We start from the raw sequence: 22,005 nt of genomic DNA on the forward strand, positions 1-22,005 counted from the left end.
AATAACGCATTTATAAACCAAATAGGCACATTTTTTTTATTTTTCGTCTTAATACAATCTCGAAACCCTAATATCTCCCAACTATAAATATCATTTGCATTTACTATGGTTGCCACTTGATATCGATTTTTCAGCTTTTTTGTGGGTAAATTGGTAGCCACAGAAAAATTCGTATGCAATAATATCTTGTGATTGTTTATCTAAATATTCTCAATAATTGTGGTTATTCAAACATTTAAGTTCCTTCGTTTATTTTATATATTATGTAATTATAAATTGAGAGAACGAATCTACACTAATTGCATTCAGTTTCCAATTCGATAGATGTGATATAGCTAATTGTATTGAATAGTTTATTGAAATATATTTAGACCTTGACATAATATACATAAGAAAGCTCACGCAGATAGTATGATTGATAATTATGCTTGTTTTGTCGTAGTTTATAATATAAAAATATATATTAAATAGTAATTAAAAAAATGTTTAATTAATTTTCAGAGGCCGCAGGTATACCTGTGGTGACGGATGAACGTGGAAGAGAGATCCGGGGGAAGGCTGGACCTTATCGAGAAGGAGACACACCTCAACTCACTTGCACAGTAACTGGTGGTAAGTAAAAAATAACTAGGTACATCTTCATTAGGGATTCCAATCCCGGGATCCCGAGCTATTTTCGATACATATGAATCCCGGGATTGATAAACATAATCCCGGGATTTCGGGATTGATTTTTTATCAATTTTTATGGAAAATAAAATAAAAGCGAAAATATATCAGAAAAAATACTTTTAATAAAAAATAACTTCTTTTTCTTCTTTCTTTTGACCATTTCCAATCCTAATAGGATCATATTGGCCTCCACAGAGTGGAGGCTTGTATTAACAGATTTTATTTTTACGAGATGGATGTCAGCCACTTGCTCAACCTATTAGGACCATACTCTGACTCATGCACAAATTGAAAAACAATATGTCAACTTGCCAGACCCAGGATTCGAACCTGGGACCCTCGACACTTATAGACCAGCGCTTAATCCACGCGGCCATCGTCAAAAAATAACTACTACATTAGAAATAAACTGAGTTTGAATGAAGTTTGATTTATACCCATGTGTAGGTAGCCGATTCATTTTATTTTTTCACGTAAATTATTAAAAATGAGAAATATTGGAAAAAAACAATGCTTCGCACTTTTAACAAAGTAATTCCACCATGATATCATACGTTTTACGGCAGTTTCATATTTAGCTGACTTATTAGATTTATGAAGCGGAAGGGCCATAAGTACGCCATGATTATTTGCTTTACTATTTTAAATCACGCTAATCCATTCATTATGTCTTTACTATCAGAAACAGCAATCTCATATTAAATTCACATTATTATTTAAATTACAATATTATTTACTCCATTAAACTTGTGTATTTCCAAAATTGAACGTATACAATATAAATGTCTTAAATAGAATAAATTATACTAGATTTATTTTTGACCGATTTTATTATATGTTATTTGTAAATATAAAAAATTTATATTAACAATGGAAAAAAATGCCAATCCCGGGACCAGTTCCGGGATCCCAGGATTGTCAAATTGTAATCCCGAAATCCCGGGATCAGATTTTTGGCTCGGGATTGGATTCCCTAATCTTCATGTATAAAATCTCATTAATGTCGCTGTTTCAGATATCAAACTGTTAACCCTTATTCTCAGTTTGAGAAAATATACACCAAGAATTAATGTAGATATTACCTACTACTAAATAATAATAATATAGGTATACTATATTATGTAGTATCTGTAGACAATTATTAATAGATTGTGGATTCTTTTTTACTTCACTTTCTCTCTCCGTTATCTATATAAAAAGGTTTTCTTCAACATGTTTGATAATTAGGGTCTAGGATGATTCGGCGCCGGGACAATTGGGCGTCACGCAATCGGATGAAATTCGAAAATAAAAAGACGTTCGTGAATTATAGGTACTATTGAAATATGCACAGGTAAATATTGAATTAATTGTGCATAATAAGTTCCTACAAGAAGAGAGTTCTTTTATGTTTATATAAAGCCTCAGACATGATAATTCTCAATCCGGAATAAAAAACACTATGTTAAGAGCAAAATGAATAAAACTACTAAGTATAGGGTGTTTTTTTTAGAGGTATAGAACTTTAAGCTGGCAGCACTTTTTTAATTGGCGGCCATTTTGTCAGCTGTTAAGTGATTTATGTTTAGTTTGGTTTGGCATTTCAAAATGAATAGACTGACGCCTGAACAACGCTTCCAAATTGTGAAAATTTATTTTAAAACAAGATTGCCGTTGATCCCGATTTTCATAAGCGAATTTTGTTTAGCGATGAAGCTCACTTTTGGTTGAATGGATACGTCAATAAACAAAACTGCCGTATTTGGAGTGATGATAATCCTCAAGTGTATGTTGAGACACCGTTACATCCAGAAAAATTGACTGTTTGGTGTGCTTTATGGGCTGGTGGAATAATTATTCCGTACTTCTTTAAAAACGATGCTGGCCAGAACGTTACAGTCAATGGTGACCGCTATAGAGCCATGATTACTGACTTTTTCGTTCATCAATTGAACAACCATGATGTGCAGGAGCTGTGGTTTCAACAAGGCGGCAACATGTCACACAGCTCGTGCCACAATTGATTCATTGAAGGAAACGTTTGGTAACCGCATAGTTTCACGTTTCGGACCCGTGAATTGGCCTCCAAGATCGTGCGATTTAACGCCGCTTGACTATTTTCTGTGGGGATATGTAAAATCGCTAGTCTACGTCGATAAGCCCGAAACGATTGACCACTTGGAGGACAACATTCGCCGCGTTATTGCCGATATACGGCCACAAATGTTGGAAAAAGTCATCGAAAATTGGACCTCCAGATTAGACTACGTCCGAGCCAGCCGTGGCGGTCATATGCCAGAAGTCGTATTTAAATTATAATGCCAGAAGAGCATCTTTCGAATAAAATAAATTTCATGTCAATATAAAAAGTCATCTTTGTTTTATTCCATTTCAAAGTTCTATACCTCTAAAAAAAAACACCCTTTACTAGATAGAAACTGATTAAAATTACTCGTCTACTTTATGTATAAAATTGTAGCTAACGTCTATTTATTTCATTCGACAGTGCGGCGCACAGTTGTCCCATTCCCGATAAATAATATTTTTTTATGATTAACTTTATCGAAGTTTTCTCAAAGACGTAGATTGATAAGAATTTTAATAATTATGCATAGTTTAAATTTATTCTTTATATCTAATCGAGCTGCCATAGCTGTAACGATGGTATTTTCATCATTTTTTAGGATAGCTTTAAAGATGTTATTAATTGAATTTCTAATAATTAATTGCATACCGATTCCAATTTAAACTGTCTGGAATAAATTTATTAATAATATCTCACCTTCTTACTAATTACTGTGATAAAAAGTAGATTTTAATCTTTATTTTGTAAAGAAATTTATATTACCTTGTCTCATTAGTTAGTTAGTTACAGTATAAGGCTATTTTGGTAAAAGTATTTTTTTCAGTATCTTATATTTAATAAAATTGCATGTCTCGTAATTCCATCCTACCTAATTAAATTTCTATGAAATAATTTATTGTTGCAATATATTCTATTGCAGGCTATCCGCCGGCTAGTGTGCGATGGTACCGAGGAGGTCGAGCGGTTCCCGGGTCAGGTCCCGGAGAAGGTGTCTTGAGAATGCAGCCACTTCGAAGAGCTGATCTCCTCGCTCCCCTTTCCTGTCAAGCCACCAATTCTCCGCTTCTGCCGCCGACCACAGCTACACTCCTTATAGATATGCAATGTTAGTTTTAATCCAGGATTTTATCATTCAATTTCTACGATATACCTACTACAAAAGTAAAAGGTGGGGTGTCCGTTTTTTACGAAAATGAGCTATGAATGCATTCTTAACTTTTTATCTACATTTTGGTAAAATAATTAATGACCTACAAATGAAAAATGACGACGTGAAGTCATTGTATAACTTCGGGTAAGTATCCATAATTCTCTCGTCTAGACACCTAAAAACTAAAAAAAATGTTAAATAATATACTTATAATAATTTTAACATAAGTGAATATTCTGTTTGTGACAAGTAAAATACTAGAGTAACATAAAGAAAGAAAAAAAAACCATTAAGTGTAATATCATACTACAATAATAATTTTAAATGTTACTTTCTCCTAAACCATTTCTAATATATGACCCCCGGCCTTTTACTTCTGACATACATAATCTTTTAAAATGGTAAAATTACGTAATTAAGTCGTGTGTGCCATTATTATTATTAAATCAACTTAAATTAATTTTTCGTGGAACTGTAATTAAAAATTTGTTAGACCCAGTATGTGTTGCTCTGAAGCAAACACACATTGAAAAAACAAATATGTAAACTTGTGAGATGCAGAATTCATACATGCGACAAACATTATCTAAGGCAGATGTTCTGCCACTATTCCACCGTGGATATAAATGAATCATATCGAAAACAAAGTGTCATTTTTTATAGTTAGTGTAGGTATATGTATAAATATAAATAGGTACCTGCCTACTTACTAATATAATACAATATTGTTTAGTTAAATAATTATTTATCATAGAATTAATTCATACAATGTTTTTATAAAACTATACGTCATAATATTCAACAATTTTCAACATAATAAAATTGATCAAGCAAACTAGCTGTCCAATGTTATGATACCTATCAAAATCAGCTTAATAAAATAATCATGCCTCTTAATATTTTTCTTCTTTTTAGTGACACCGTTGACTGTAGAAATAATGGAACGTGATGCACTAAGCGCCGGCAGGGTTCAAGAGCTGACATGTAAAACAGTTGGGGGGAGGCCAGCACCCACTATAGAGTGGTGGCTGAATGGAGAACAGCTGGAGGCAACACAACGGGTATTACTTTAATTACTTTGAAATTCATCATAAAAATATTTAAAAACGTATCAACATTATTTCTCACATTTTTACCTACTTGCTATTAAATATTTGCCATCATTGTTCACTATAAGCTATTATATTTGTTACACATTAATAATTGTTTTATTTTCTTTACGTAGATAAATGATAGGATTTTTATTTCAATATTACAATACAGTATTAAATAATAGTTTATCAAATTATTGACAATTAGTGCAATTACATTATAACTAAAATTTTAAGAGATCCTGACGTTGGCTATGAATCAAAATAAATACATATTGTTGGTACCTTAATTCAAAATCACAAGTCAATTGCCAAAATAAACACAATTTGTAAGACATTTCATAGGTATGAATATTATCTATCCACGCTGTAATTAACTTATGATGCAGGTGGCTCAATGGTAAAAGCACATTGACGCGAATATGTAGAATGTGGGTTCGATTCCTGCCCAGCATCCATTTTTTTTTAATAGATATATAAGTATCTGAAGTGTTTTTAAATTATGTATTTTCAATATTGGACATGTTATAATATCATGCTTTTTCAAAGTAATTATAGCAAAGTATCGCGATACTGACATCTGTTATTTCACTATTACAGTAAAACACATTCCATTAATTTATAGTATAATGGCATCTGTTGACATTTCTTGCAACACTCTAAAATTTTATATCACAATAAATATCATAGATGGCAGTGATTCAACAAAGAAAATTCATCAATTTAAATAAAACACTAAAATAAGAATATTGTAATTTTTATTATTATTTTCGGCTCTTCACTACAATGTAGATTGACAGCCTCATGAAGAGGTCTACTTAACAGCTTTTTTTAATGAAAAATTTATGATGGCCATTATTTGCTCAATCTATAAGGTCCTATATTCTGATTCCAAGTACACATTGTAAAACAATATTTTTTAGACCTGGAAATCAAACTCTAGACTCGTGACTTTGACAACTGATTTGAGAATGTCATTAAATCTGATGAAACCAGTCCTGTTCCCTATTGTATATTGTATTTTATTTTAATGAATTATTTCCACAAAGAATTATTGACAGTTACCTTTTCTATCCCTCACAATATTACTAGATATGCAATATCTAACAGGCAGCAGATTTTTAACGACACCCGTTGAATGTAGAGCGAAGCTCTTACTAAAATCGCTGTAATCGCTGAAGTTGTGTGTCATTGATGTTGGGATGGTCTATTAAAGTTTACAATAACAATAATTAACAAAATACAAGTATAGGATGATTCGCACGGCATGTCCAATCATATACATAATTCAATCGACCAGCTCGCTTGGTACAGAACTTGTACACAGTGTATTCGTTTTTAGAGGTCAAGCAAAGCTAATGTACTGAACTAGACAAGCTAGATACTAGACTGAGCTGAACAATAACTGATGGTTGAACTGTGTTTTATATAGCTGAATAGGCTATCACTTCTCTAGCTCGGTGCTCTGTTTAATATCTGAGCAAATGAGTGAGAAAGTTTTTGAATGCCCAAGCGCATAATAATAATAATAAATCTTACTTTTTTACAGGATTTTGACATTGACAGCAGTGAAGAGCGTGAAGATAAATCTACAATGATTGAAGATTCTTCAAAGGCGTCAAAGGAAGATGGAAGTGCTAGCACCAGCACCAGCACTCTGCGATTGACGGCCAGGGCGCCTCAGCACTCTCAGATACTTACTTGCCGGGTGCTACATTCTCTCCTGCTCGCACCACTGGAGTGGCAGCTCAGCCTCAATGTCCTATGTAAATTATATTACCTATATCAAGCTTATAAAAATTCTTTTGATTGTGCTTTTTCAGTGGGTATTGAGATATCCCGGGTCCTGTGGCTAGCTCGGGATGTTGGTAGGATCCGGGATTCACAAAAATTAAACTAAATTGCTATCAGTTTCATGGTAGGATTAAATGAAACTCGTTTTATTTTGGTAGATTTATATTCTTAGATTACTCATGTTAGTTACACTTCCAAATGTTTTATGCTCTTAATTTTAGTTTCGTTATTAATAATTATTATCGTTCACAACTTTTAATCTATGGCCTTTCACTCCGTATCCCATTTTTCATTTTCATGCTCGATTATGTATTTGTTTTATTCTCCGAGTCATGAGGGCCGATGTTCCCTCTTTTAAATGGCGACTCTAGACTGACTTTTTATATCGAGCAGTGTTGCCTTCTTTTTTTTTACATGCGCCTTAATATTAAATTTCTTTGGCTTTCGTCTCTTTTATTCGGCACAATCACATTCTTCCCTGACATACTATTATTATAATTAGATACAATTCTTACGTGCTAAGTAAATGTTGAATATTTTGACAGTTAATCAAATAATTTTGGACGTACGTACGCCCATTGTTGACTAGAGGTCAGGTGACATGGTTACACCTAATAATTACGTAGTTTAGACTATCTGGAGAGGCCCAATAATCATGGGTGTAACAGTATGTACATATTTAAATGAGAGCATTTTATTATATAAGCAGGAAACACAAAAATAATTGAAAAGTGAAGTTCTGCCTTTTGCCTTTTGGGTGAGGTTGTAACAAGGTTTAATTAACATGGACTGTCGAAACATATGAGATAAACTTAAATACCTACATGTTAAAGAAAATGTTATTTTAAATAGTTACGTTTGTATCATAACATGCATTAAAGTTTGTCACATTAACAACGCGCATTTAATATTGAAAATATTTGAGGACACTCGGAGTGCATTGTGTTTCTTTGGTTTAATGGCCTGACTGTCATAAAGTAATAAATTGATCCCATTTTCAAAACTTGGTACATGGCGACTAGCTATTTCATTTCAATCTTATTAACCCATTGGAGACAGTTAGCGCCAATTTTACGCCGCTGTTGACCAAGTGATTCTGGGCATCAATTTAGCATTTGGTAAAAATGTTTTATTTCTTATTTTTAGATATTTCTTAAAACCCTACAAATTTACCTGCATATTATTTAAAAAGATAAGTATAAATTGAAATGTTTCAATGTCTACCAACACAAGTTTTTAAAATATATTGAAATTAAATATTTACCTACCTAATAAAAAATTTACTGCTGTTGGTCGAATTTTTTCTCTTTTTTAATCTGTCTAAAATGGGTTAATCTATATCAGTGGCAAAGGGTGGAGTTAGGCTGTTAAGATCCACCATAAATAGTGCACATTAAACATTGTTAGTCATACTAAGCAGCTTACCTTCACTCTTCGCTACTGGTTTCCAATATTTATTAGTATATCTAGACATCTAATTACGAAACTACAAAACATGCACTTAAACACACATTACTGAAAACTGTCACAAGCGAATTTCTTTATATTTCACTTGCCTCATATTATTTTGTACCTATGAAACCAATAAAATTAAATACCTACTTACATCATTGAATTCATGTAAAATATTATGAAATATAATACTAATTTGATTTTTTAATATCTTGTTTACAGTTGCACCATCAGTAAGTTTGACACTCGGAGCAAACCTCAACCCAAATGATATCGAAGAAGGCGATGATGTATATTTTGAATGCAAAGTAAATGCGAATCCTCCGCCTTACAAATTGATATGGGAACATAATGTAAGTTTGTAGAGCATTCTCACACATTTTAAACACGCATTACTATCGGATTTGTAATTTTTTTGTATTGAGTGTATTAGTGTGCTATTTTTCAGTATCTACAATTTATTTAATAGATGTCTTTAATACCTACTAGAGACATCTAGTGTACCTACTGGAAAAAAATGTATAAAAGTTACCTAAAAGTAATTTAAGTAAACAGTAATTTTTTTGACAATTTGATTTATTTTCTAGGGAAGAGCACTAGCCCATGAACCGAAGGCCGGTGTGAGTGCATCAGGAGACAACTTGGTCTTACGCAAAGTTCCTCGAACAGCAGCTGGCTCATACACGTGCAGTGCTTCAAATGTGGAAGGAGATGCTCGTTCACCACCAGTGCTTTTGCAAGTCATGTGTTAGTATCACACTATTTTCTAATTGTAAAAGTATTTTCTTACGCTAGATGGCTTATTTGATCGTAAAAATTAAGCTAGATAAACGGCTTTATTTGCTTGGTTTAACACATTGACTGTTGACCACATAATCACTTTTTAATTACCACATCTAAATAGCATGATAATTATATCGAATGGCCACCAGACATGGGTCGTAAAGACTCTTAAAAGTAATAATAATACGTATGAATGGTTCAGTTATTTTAATACTCACCTTGTTACCTTATTCAATTATCACAGAAACTTTTGCCCTGTTGTTCTTTATTTCATACATACTTATTGCTAATTGATATTGATACTTTTATTACTAAGGGCCAGTTATTATTGGAAAAGTTCTTTAGAAGTAACCTGTAACTTGAACTACATGTCAAATCATTTTGATACCTAATCGTCGCTATAGGATTTGTTTCCCGAATAGACCAAATGTCAATTTTTCAGGAGACGAAAAACAAATTTCATTGTCGTATTATGAAATATCAGTAGATGTATCAATCATTTTTTCTACACTGTATGATTGCAACATTATCTAAGAATAAATTCCAAGAATAATATACTGGTATAAATCAGTAAATGCACAGAAAATGCGTTTTATTTACAAGTACTCGTTGTGGATATTCGGGAAATTTTTAGCGCTCTCTCAGAATAATGGATATTCGGGACAAAACAAGGACGTTCGGGACTTAAGACCGTAGCGTATTGCTGCACGGCCCACGGATTACTGAGTGGTCAAAAAGTACGCACCTCAAATGTTATATTTATTTAAACGATAATTGTTAATGATTACTTTTACTATTTAAATACCTAATGATCGTAATAACCCAAGTTCGTAGGTAATAATAACATGCGGCATTCGCTTTTTTCGGTTTTTTTCGTAATAAGTAATAAAATAGTTTTTAATAATCTTTTTTTTTATTCAACGAATAATTCACAAGATTTAAGAATGTACCATTCTAATTATTGAACATACATAATTTTTAAAATCACTTCTGAGAAAATATATTATAACCAATAGAAAAAATCTTTTTGAAAAAAGTAAGACACCCGGCAGGAATCGTCCCTGCATCTCCTGGGTTTACGACCCAGTCCACAAATTATCTATCGGCGATCGATTTTGGTTTATTAAATAAAAGTAGGTATCTACTACTTCAATTACTAACCGACGTCACGGATTTCTCCAATATTTTATGACGGTACTTACTCGTACTTGCTAACAATTTTATATTAATACTTTTCCCAAAAAAAAAAAAAAAATCTATGTATATCTGTATATTATTATATCTATATATTTCTATAATTAACAATTAAACTTATTACAAACCACCAAATAAATATTATATATTAACTATTGGAATGACAATACAAAATATTAGCATCTATAAATTAATTACCATTGGCTGCTAATATTAGGTAGGTACCAATATCCTAAGTATATAATATTTACCAAATAAATAGTTACTAACATACATATTAAATTAAATTAACTATCAGCGCATTCAAAAATAAATAATAGCATCGCCTTTATTTTCATAGAAATACCCAGATTAAAAGTAAAATAAAGACAAACAATGCTTAATTAATAATAATTATTTTTTACGTCATAGTAGTTGCCGGGTCACACTGTAGAATTCATATAACCGTTGGGATTTTGTGTCATTTATCAAAACAAAATGCAGTTATTTAGGTTAAAATACTCACTTCCATAACTTTACTATAAGTTTAGGGCGAACTGGTGATGTATCAGCTATAAATAATCTCTTCAAATTTGATGAATTCACTATTAAAACAATAGTAACTTTAAAAACAATATCAATAAGACGAAATTTGAAAGAGCATTCCGGACAGCCGAAAAATATGAAAGTGGGCGTGATTGTTTTAGAGCTGGACAGCGTGAATGTGGGAGCGAGATGCACGGCGTCAGCGCGGTTTGATTGGCTAAAAGTCATATTCGGGAAATAAAAACTCAGCCAGAGATTTATTTCGACCGAAATTAACTTGGATATTCAGGTACGAATAGTTGGACATTCGGGAAAACAACACGAAGTAATTGTAACTTAACATGGCGTATTCGGGTTTTTCAAAAAAATATCTCTGTTCCTAGATTAAAATATATTGTTTTTATAAACGATTTCGGTAGAGTTCGATAAAAGAAATTGAACTGCATTAAAATGTCGATTTCGACAAAAATGGATATTCGGGAAACAAATCCTATAGCGACGTAATGTAACCTCATGACGTATGGTTATTTTCAATGGATTGCAAGAAACTCTACAGTTGGAATCTCATTGCGAAGGATAAGTGGTAAATCATAATACGTCATGTTGCATAAGCAGGGAACATCCCGCCAATCAAATTTATTTATACAAGAACTCTAAAATTACAACAAACCACATGGAATACACAAAATATTATACCGTTATTTAAACTGAATAACAGAAGGCGGGAGGATAGTGGTATAAATAAATATCTCCCCTGGCTTACTGACAACAAATCAACAAAAAAATCGTTCATAAGAACGGTGCATAATAATCAGTTAACAGCTGGAGCCCAATTTTTGAACGAAGCAGTATCATAAAATTTAATATGAAAATGAGAAATAGCTTGAAAAGTAAGCATGATGCTTCGAACAGTGTCCCAAAATGAGACGGAAAAATTGTTCGTACATTTATGGTCGCGTAAGAGTTTGCATTATATTTTTGTTTATTGCCAATGACCGCTCAAGTTAACATGTAAATAAGAAAATAACCTAAAATATGGTAATGACATTATTATATTATTATTTTATTAGTAACTGTTATAGTAGCATTAATAAAATGACCTATTCTTTAAGGGCGGATGTGCTCTGCGTGGGTCAACATGGAGCTTTTATTCTATTTTCAAATCATGATCCTGGACATTCCTTAAACGTTGTAGATAATCTATTTATATAATTTTGAAGCCTTATTATCCTACATAAAGCTCGATTTTGACCTACGCTGAGCATGTCCCCCCTTAAGTACGTAGCTAATTTATCCTTAAAGAAACTACTTACGTCAATTATTTACCTTATTGGTACTTAATATTAACATGTACCTATATAAGAAAATAACAATAAGTATACACTTTATTAAGAATTTAAATTCAAGATAACACTTCCAAAAAGCCAAAAAACAATAAATTACAGAGCCTTACGATGTCACATTACAACATTCAATCTGTTTTCGATCTTTTAAAATTCAGATGGACGACCACCAGCGACAAACTAGCGCCTCTACCGGGGAAGCATGTGAAACTCAAATGCCTCTGCTATTTTTAGATGCAGTTGTATAAATCGAAGCAGAAATAAAATTTCTCATACGAAATCGAAGCAGACTGCTTGAATAGCTTAGATACTGCTTGACACAAAAATTGGTCTCTTCATGTTTTAAATAATATTGTTTTTTTATATTATTATTTATTTAAAAATATAAACATTCATTTTATTCCAGACAAGCCAGTATGCATAGCAACGTTACGCCGTTCCTACGGTGTGGCTCGCCAAGAAAAGGCTCGGTTACTCTGTGAAGTAGAAGCCGTCCCACCGCCTGACTCCTTCTCCTGGGCCCTCAACAACTCCGCTAACCAGATGGAGGTCTCTTCAGATCGCTTCACATGGACATCCACACCGGCTCGATCCACCCTGGTCTATGCACCCATATCCGAGATGGACTATGGCACAGCCCTATGCTGGGCAAGTAACCTGGTAGGACGGCAAGTGGAGCCGTGTGCCCTTACATTACTTCCTGCGTCAAGACCTTTCGCTCCAACCAACTGCTCTCTCACCAATCAGACTGCAGCTGCATTGGAAATCATCTGTGATGCTGGTAAACCTTTATATACCTAGGGCTTAATGCATAGCTATAGTTATTTAAATAATTTGGCTTATGCGCTAGTCAGATGTTTTTTAAATTAAACCAAAAGTGACAGCTTCTGTCAAATAATTAAATACGTTTTGCAGTCAGAAATCAAGCGTTTCAGGCGAATCGAGATTGTATCGAGTATGTACCAAATAATGTCTACCCTTTTTGATTTTTGATTCCGAAGCAGAACCATCGACGCATTTTGTAAAATCTCATAGAACCCCTACTAATTACCTACCAGTGGCGAAGGGTGGAAGTAGGCTGTTAAGATCTGAAATAAATAGTGCATACTAAACCATTGTCAGGCTTACGTATTTTATTTTCATTAAACTAAGACTACAAATAAAATTGCAGATACTGTTGGTTAGTTTTTTAAATTCAGTTAAACCCTGTGTAAATACCAAACCATAATAGTTTCGGTATGCCATGGGCGAACTGACTAAAATATTGCACACTTTTTCAGCCATACTTATTTGTTTTCGTTTAATTAAGAATACATATTACAGATGGTGTTGGTTGGTTTTTTTAATTCATAAACCGAAAGCCTAACCAAACCATAATAGTTTTGGTATGCTAAAGGCGAACCGACAAAAAAATTCTTTGTTCAATGAAAACAAATAGGTATGACTGACAAAGTTTAGTGTACATTATTTATGTCGGATTTTAACAGCCTACCTCTACCCCTCTCCACTGTTACCTACTACTACTGATACGTTGGCAATTTGCCACCCTTAAACAGAGTTAAAATACTACCCTGTACTGTTTCCCTATGTAAATTCGTTAAGTACCTATTTGATTTTATTATTTATGGGTGGCTAGTTGAACTGGATACTTGCGACAGTATATATCCACAAATATTGAGAGACCATCAGCACTTTATTAATTTTACATATAATTTTTAGGATACGATGGTGGGTTACCACAATGGTTCCAATTGGAAGTGATGGAAAGACCACTGGAACAGCTCCTGGCAAATGTGACTTCCCGTAAGCCATCATTTTTAGTTGGCGGATTGGCAGCCGGTCGTGCTTTGCGTCTAGCAATCTACTCCGCTAACTCGAGAGGTCGCTCTGAAGTTATTTACCTAGATGCGTTCACGCTGGAATTAGCAGAAAAGCGAACTGGTACGTATGCTTCTTTGCAAACTTCATATATCTCTTCTAGATCTCTACCCTAGGGTATCCAACTAACTTGTTATGTATCCATAACTTCCCCCTCTATGATATCTCACCAATGACAATAAATTGTCTTTTGTTTAATTCATCGACACCATAAGTAACTAATGAAGTATTCTTAAGAATATTCGATCAGTGTGATTTCGACTATGTACCTACTCAGTATTATATTATTGATCAACCCCAATTTATCCATCGTATCTAGTAGCTATGTTACTACACACATATAAACCCTTGTATATGAACTAAGTGTCACACTTACTTACTTTTTCATTTATAACATTGTAAATGCTTCTAATATCATTCAACTCAGACCATTCAACTTGTTCAAACTTAACTCAGCTCAAGTTTCTGAATGGTTTCACTGCGTATCGAACTTTTAATCAAGCAGTTCATAATTAACCTCTCAATTAACAAGTCGTTACTCGTATACTCTGTTTGTCCTAATATCATGTAAAACTATTAAATACTAAATTAACTATATAACTAAATTAATATTATCTAAATAAATACATCCTCAAAATGTAATACAGTCTACAAATTAATACCTACAATAAAACAACCATTAGAAACAGTTCTGCCTATCAATCAATTATGTGTCCACATAGTATCAAATATTAAACTTAGTGGTTAAACAACTACAAATTGAATAGTGAATGAATTTCGAATGAATAAACAACTATATCTGTGATGGTGACAGTGCTCGAAATGGAAAATTTCACGAACAGGAACGCTCTATAATTTTCCGAAAAAACGGTATGCTTAATTTTTTTCTTTACATACGTACGTACGTTGGATGTATAAATGCAACAATAAACTTTGAACTTCTTACGTGGATGTATATTGAGCAAGTGGGCAAGGATTGTCAGCGCCGCAGGCGAAAGAACCTCGTCTCAACAAAGTATACCGTCAAGAATTGTATTATTCTTTACTCTTACTTTATCTACCACCCATAATCAGCAGGCATGTTACTTCTACCACCACTCGTCACTGCTTATAACTTATATTACTGTCTCATTTGGGATAGTTCAGTTTGTTAATTAATTAAACTTAAAAAACAACATATCCACATACCTACCATAAAGATTCAAATTAAAAATTAATTTACATATAACAAATTTTACAGATTATAGATTCAAGACGAGCACAGAATATTTTTAAAAAAATCAAAGAAATAGTATTAAAATAGTGTTTAAAAATAAAGAAATAGATGCAGGAACTATTATAAAAAATAGTAAGTACCTATACAGAGACGAGTAAATACAAAATTTATACAGTACATATCTGTACACCGATAGAGCTAACTACGCCCTTTAATTATTTAAGAAGCTATAAAACAAAGAATTTATAAATCGTTCACATAAACTCGTTCTCACGCAGGAGGAATATACCAATATCCGAAGCGATTTGGTTGAACACAGTGTGTAAGCGTTCTTAAGATAAATCAATCGGATAAAGCCATGGATGGCATCCACACAGCTTCAAACAAAGGATCCTCAAAGATTTATTTTGAACCTTCTCCACCATAAGGGCCATTAGGCCATACCTACTTCTAAGAAAAGCTTCAAGCCATCATCACCAAACTACGTAATTATAGCATTTTAAATTACCAATGGTGTATCATTAATTATCGGCTTTTGAGCTTTGAGAATCAATGTCTCCGCCGAATCTTAGGGGTACATTGGTACGACCGCGTTACAAATACCCGAGTTCGTGAGCACAGCAGCCTTCGGTGATTGAAGTTATCACGAAGAGACGATTTACGTGGCTGGGACACGTATTCCGGATGCCGCCAAAGAGTGCGGCACTTCGTACCCTTGTGGCACAGCCTCAAGGGTTCCATCGCCGTGGCCGCCTCTCCCTCACCCTGCAGAGGTGCTACAAAAGCGACCTATTTGCTGCAGGTCTGACATGGCGGGAGGCGCATGGCGATGGACCGAGGGAAGTGGCGCCAATGCTTGCCCTATGCCCCAATATTAAGACATGACAGGGTAGAAGAAGAAGTATCATTAATTATATAAGATAAAACATGACGGAAGGTGCAACTCGAATTGCTAAACACGATTCCTATAGAATAATATAAAATTGTCATTAATCAGTAGGTACCTACCTATATTCTACATTATAAGGACTAATATTGTAGTGTATGTATATACCTATGCCATAGGCCCCACATCGTGAAGCTGGCCCCCAGGCTAGGATCTTTGGTGGGGCCCCCTTCTTATCGCTAAGAATAAAGGCAGTATGTACGGGGTAACAATAATCTGTATATTTAGTGTTTTATTGTATATTTTAAAACATCCATACGAATTATGGAGATGTCGAGTATTGATAAACAATTAAGAATTGTTTCGTATAACCACATAACTATAAATAATAGTATTGTAAGAAAATTCTTTTATACTATTAAAGCAAATTTGTGATGTGTGTTTATCTCACTTATCTGGTCGATTCGCCTCGCCGGGCTCCTCCTGAGCACGGGCTCCCAGGCTAGAGCCCTCTCAGCCCCTCGTTGTGGAGACCATGACCTATATGTTACAATGATGATGCTTTGGTTACCATTATTGTAATATACGTACACTTACCACCTCAGATTAAAGAACTTACCACCGTATTTATTTAATCTATGACTACCATCTAAAATTATTTGTTGTCCGCACTGAACACGTACCTACCTAATTTGTGAGTGTATTTTAAACTAAACGATTCAATTTGTGATGTTTGTCCTTACCTAGTCTCATTATAGTCATTATTATTGCCACGGTGATGAATAATGATAATACAGAACAATAATTTATTATTATGATAGTAATAAAATTTTATTGGAGGATATTCCTTTTTTTTTAAAACAAATTTACAAACAAAAATTAACTAAAAGTTCTCTACATAGTAGGTATCTATTATTTCTATTATTTTTAAAGTAGCAAGTTACAGCGTATGTAATTATAGCACAATAGAAACGTCCCTTAAAAATAAACTAATTACGGTAGGCTATTCAATAGTTTCATACCAAAAACATTTTTGTAGGAAAATGGCATAATGGTGCATTCATTTATTATTCATTGTAAAAATAAGGGTTTACGACACGTCATAAATATTTTTTAACACGTCAAGTCAATTGTCGAAATGACATTGAATCAGAAAACCCTGTTTCAACTGTATTGTCGATCTTAAATGCTTATCGGAGTGAATTCTTAATGTTTTAGCAGATTTACACGAAGTACCTACTACTTAATTAAACCTTCATAAAAATTATAAATATCCACTCATATTTATCATTTTCAAAACGAAAAAATTCTGCTTGTGGCCACTGGTCAACAGCATTATATGTTAAATCAGTTTGGATACCAACGATAAAAAATATACTTATATGTAATATATAGAAAGGTATCGCCTGCTGAGATGTTTAACCAAATTTTAAGAGAACAAATTTAAATAATACAAAATGTTTTAAAAAACAAGCGATTATCACTAATAAGTAGATTTTAGCGGAATTGTACGATTTAAATTACCAAACTTTATCATATTAATTTTACCACCGAAAATTTTGCCCACAAAAATAGACGTGGGTATAAAATTAACACGGCGATTAGATGGCGATGAAAATAAATAAGTTTTATCACTCACAATAAAATATAAGTAATAAATTAGTAGGTAAGTAAATTCGCAATGCATACCAGTCAAAGGTAAAAGCGAGACTGTACTGAGATGTTTCATACTTTAGAAATTATTATACAAATATGTAGGTGCCAACTTTATTTTTTATTGAATTAAAGTTATTTAAGTACAAAAGGTTTTCAAACAATGTCAGCAAAGGCACAATTCTTTTGTAGCTTGCAGCTGTAGTTACTTTTTTTATGTAAGTATGCAATTATTTGGAGTGTTTAGACAATGCATTTAGACACGGATGTATCGACACAAAAAAGAAAATTGAATGAAATTTAGGGATGTCATAAATTTTATTTTTAACCCTTGCATGCCCGGCATGACATAACTTCGTTAATTTTTAATTTTGAGAAAAACTTTAAAAGATACATTCACACATAAATATCTCAATCTAACGAACCGCAACGCAATTTTAAATGAATCCACGAGCCGGAACGGTATATTTTGGAATTCCACGAACCACAACGGCGATCCGGTGCGTTCCTGTCCATTTCGAGCGCTGGACGGTGACAGATTTGAAATCACATTTGTGAAAAATTTGCCTGTGCTATAAACCGTCATTACATTGGGTTACACTATAACAATAGATAATGTTGTCAATATTTTTTTCTTTCATTATTTTTTAAACGAAGATGATACTTTCATTAATCGGCTGCATTGTCTGCTTCATAGAGAACCGCTACTGTTGTCATAAATTGTAATATTTGTATTTGTTCCTTCATTCACCCCCCCTAAACAACACATGACCTGCCCACCCTCACGGGATATCACTAGGCAATACTCAATATGATCCGTGCCACGAACGAATTAATTCGCCAAAGCATGTATGTCGCGTCAGGCCACGGACGAATTAACTCGCAGCTTCTTGTAAATGTCATAATTCTGAATAAACATTCTGTGTATATTTTCTAACCAATATTAATCATTTTATTGTGAAAATATTCACGATAAACTCGATAAACTTGTTGTGTTGGTAAATTCATTCCATTCCTATTTAATATTTTTTAAAGGATCTATTTTATTCTGAAAATAGCTGGCCTACAAGTGTCCACCTAGTAAAAATTGGCTGGCAGTGATAAGGTTAACGTTCTAGATCTTCACATAATGATTTGATAATAATATATTCAAAACATATTTCTTACAGGTAACGAGAATGTAATAGAAATAACATCAGTTCTGGGAGTGGTGGCTGGAGCAATTGGAGGAATTTTACTTCTAATCATTTTGGCCTTTATTGCAATCAAGCTTCGACGAAGATCAACAACTGATTATACAGGTGAATTGTTTTTTCCCATTATAATATTCTAGATTAACCAATTACTTATTAATTAACGAAACATCTGAAGAATAAAAGTGCCCTTGTAAATGACCCTGCCCATATTATAATATTATATCACATTTTATAAATTTCATAATTTTTTTTTGGCTTAGGCAGGGGTTCAATATTAATCAGAATCGTTAGAAACTTAAAACCCAAAAGTTTTCTATAGGTAAGTAAATAATTGTTTTATAGTAGATTTGTATGTAATATGTTTAATCTATTGTTTCAGTGGGGTGCAATAAACAAAAGCAGGAAGGAATAACCTCAAATTCAAGAACACGCCCCCCTCCTGCGCACTTGTTCACACACACATTAAGTGATGACAAGAACCCCGATGTTGTGCCACTTAACAAAAGTAAATATAATTAAGATTATCAATAGTATGTACTTCACTACGACCATGCCTAATATTTCCACACGTGGCAGAAGTGCATTTTTTATTTTGTTCTCAATTCTCAAATATGAGCAGCCATTTTTAAGTGTTTTATGAAAGAAAAATTGGAATGTTTATTGCCATCTATTAAATTTTTAAACAAATATAATAACAATTTTATATTGCCATTTATTAATACTTTTGTAAATCGATAATTTTATCCATTTATTATAATTTTCGTGGACATGATGCAATTAAATGTATAATTTTATTTTGTTATTATGTCATGTGATAATTATTACAGTTATCATTGGTCATAGATAGGCAGTGACGTCCCGTGGGGGTAGGCAGATTGAGCGTCGCTTGGGGGCGGCAGATACTCGAAGGGCGGCAAATCGAGTAGAATTATTTGGTATTATATAGAAATAGCTACCTATATTAGTTATATTATAACCAGAGCGTTGGAGATGTTTTTTTCCGGATGTTTTTTTTATCCAGTACTTACTATATTTTAGTATGATGTCACCACGCTTCGCGAGGAATTTTTGTTTTATTTTTGACTGCTCGGTTTCGTATACAAATGACAATAAAAAATATTTTTACTACTCTTGCTACGTAGACACATTATAAATGATAAATGTAAAACACCAAAAAACCATAATAAATCAGTCATAATACTCATAAATAATATAATAATATAATGTCATTTGCTCAGATTAAAGAGTTCCTTTCATAACAGTGATATTATGTAGGTATACGCGCAAAAGCCGTCGCGCCATAGCTGGCGCCGAACAAGCGACGTAGGTAGGTATTGAAACAAAATAATACTACCTATATAGATTTCAACGTTGGTGACGAAACAAGGAACATTATGGTAGAGATTTATAGGTAGGTACATACCTCCGTATTTTTTAATTTATCCAAATAATTTTGCTAGTCACTCCCGAGATTTAAAAGTTGCTGGATGTCTATTGCAAAATAGATATTCATAATGATTATTAATCCATTGACATTTGTCATAACAAGTCATAAGTCATAATCAATTAGTATTCGTGCATACTATATTAAGTACCAGCAATTGTAATAAAAATGTACACTAGTAGGTACTAGGTACCTATCTAGATTATATCGTATTTATCGTGCTGTGAATAACAATATCTTCTTTAAGTCATTTTTTGTAAACATATTTTGTGTTGATAATAGTGTGGATTTGGGTATTTTATTTCAATCATCAACGGTTGAGTGTTGAGACTATTAATTAATAGTATATTTATGATTAAAATTAGGTTTATATTAAAAAAATAACGAGGAAAATTATTGTGTTTACATATTGTAGGGTACAATAATGGCATAGAAAAAATGGTGTAAAAATATTACGTCTGCGTAGGTATTACTAAATGGTACAGACCAAATGTGTCAGACATAGGTATCAACCAAATGGCATCTCAGACTCTGGTGATTTGGGTAAGTGTTTAACTAATATTATATTTATTTGATAATTTATTTATTAATATCTAAGTTTAATTTTTTATGATTCAGCTTAGTGGTAGGTATATATTTTGTTAGTAATGTATCCATCCATACCATGCCCCCCACAAGAGGGGGCTGACAGGGCTCTAGCCTGGGTCCCGGGCTCGATAAGTGAAATAAACACATATCTCAAATTCGCTCTAATAGCAAAAAATTCGCCTGCGGCGCTATTTTCTTCAATATTATTAATATTTATAATTATGTGGTTGTACGATACAATTTAAAATTGTGTAGCGATACTTAAAAACTCCATAATTCAAATGGGTGTATTAAAATATACAAAAAACACTAAATATACACATCAATTTTAACGCGTACACCATTTGGAAAACATTACTGTAGAGCGTCACACTGCCTTTATCCTTAGCGATAGGTAGGGGGGCTGCCAAAGATCCTAGCCTGGGGGCCCGCTTCTGGATACGGGAGCCATGCTTCATACAACACATTTCTTAGATATTGGAGTAATGAAAGGATGATAAAAAAAATGGGGCGGCATTTTGACGCTGCCTAGGGGCGGCATTTTGTCTAGGGACGTCACTGTAGATAGGCCGCGGCACTAAATTCCAAGTTACAACGGTAGTTATAGATTATTTTCAAATACAACAGGGAAACCTGTTCACAGTAAAAAATGAAGATTTCCGATTATATTTTTCATTCAAATTTGTAGTGACATCAATTAGCGAAAATAATAAATGAAAGCTCAAGCGGTAATGCAGTTTACTGCATTTTCATTTGTGAAAAAACAAGTGAGTGATGCTGTCACTTTTTATTATTTTCTTTTGTTTTGAAACAAGTGAGTCACTTTTTCACTTGTTCCTTTTGATTTCAACATTAAACATGAAGAATTAAAAATATTTCTGTGTTTTTTTATTATTTGCGAATATTCTTCCACACAATAAAAGTTTTAATTAACAGTAACTAAAGAACAATAGAAATCAATTAATGTATTAGGTACCGTTTATTTCAACATGAAACAATCATCATTTTCTACAAAACAGTCAAGTTTACCATATTGCATTCGAAGTATGAACAATAACTGGCACTACAATCGACA

At 33.1% G+C, this 22,005-nt stretch overlaps 1 protein-coding gene and 1 long non-coding RNA gene across 2 annotated transcripts in view; one reads left to right on the plus strand and one right to left on the minus strand.

The window, feature by feature from the left end:
* Positions 1-22,005, plus strand: part of LOC147064181 (uncharacterized) — a 61,873-nt gene that overhangs the window by 38,105 nt on the left and 1,763 nt on the right. The window contains exons 4-13 of the mRNA XM_085959237.1: positions 502-612; positions 3,657-3,842; positions 4,803-4,948; positions 6,528-6,744; positions 8,447-8,577; positions 8,812-8,971; positions 12,476-12,850; positions 13,789-14,010; positions 18,872-19,003; positions 19,278-19,403. Of these exons, the coding sequence (XP_085815363.1) occupies positions 502-612; positions 3,657-3,842; positions 4,803-4,948; positions 6,528-6,744; positions 8,447-8,577; positions 8,812-8,971; positions 12,476-12,850; positions 13,789-14,010; positions 18,872-19,003; positions 19,278-19,403 (1,806 nt within the window). The remainder of the gene's footprint in view (positions 1-501; positions 613-3,656; positions 3,843-4,802; positions 4,949-6,527; positions 6,745-8,446; positions 8,578-8,811; positions 8,972-12,475; positions 12,851-13,788; positions 14,011-18,871; positions 19,004-19,277; positions 19,404-22,005) is intronic.
* LOC147064182 (uncharacterized) overlaps positions 9,911-22,005 on the minus strand; it is a 360,934-nt gene continuing 348,839 nt past the window's right edge. The window contains exon 3 of the long non-coding RNA XR_015072020.1: positions 9,911-10,106. This is a non-coding gene — a long non-coding RNA (uncharacterized LOC147064182). The remainder of the gene's footprint in view (positions 10,107-22,005) is intronic.

This window comes from Rhyacophila brunnea, unplaced genomic scaffold (assembly GCF_057557595.1).
Source record: "Rhyacophila brunnea isolate RB1 unplaced genomic scaffold, BYU_Rbru_1.0 scaffold_8, whole genome shotgun sequence".
In the NCBI taxonomy this organism is placed as follows: domain Eukaryota; kingdom Metazoa; phylum Arthropoda; class Insecta; order Trichoptera; family Rhyacophilidae; genus Rhyacophila; species Rhyacophila brunnea.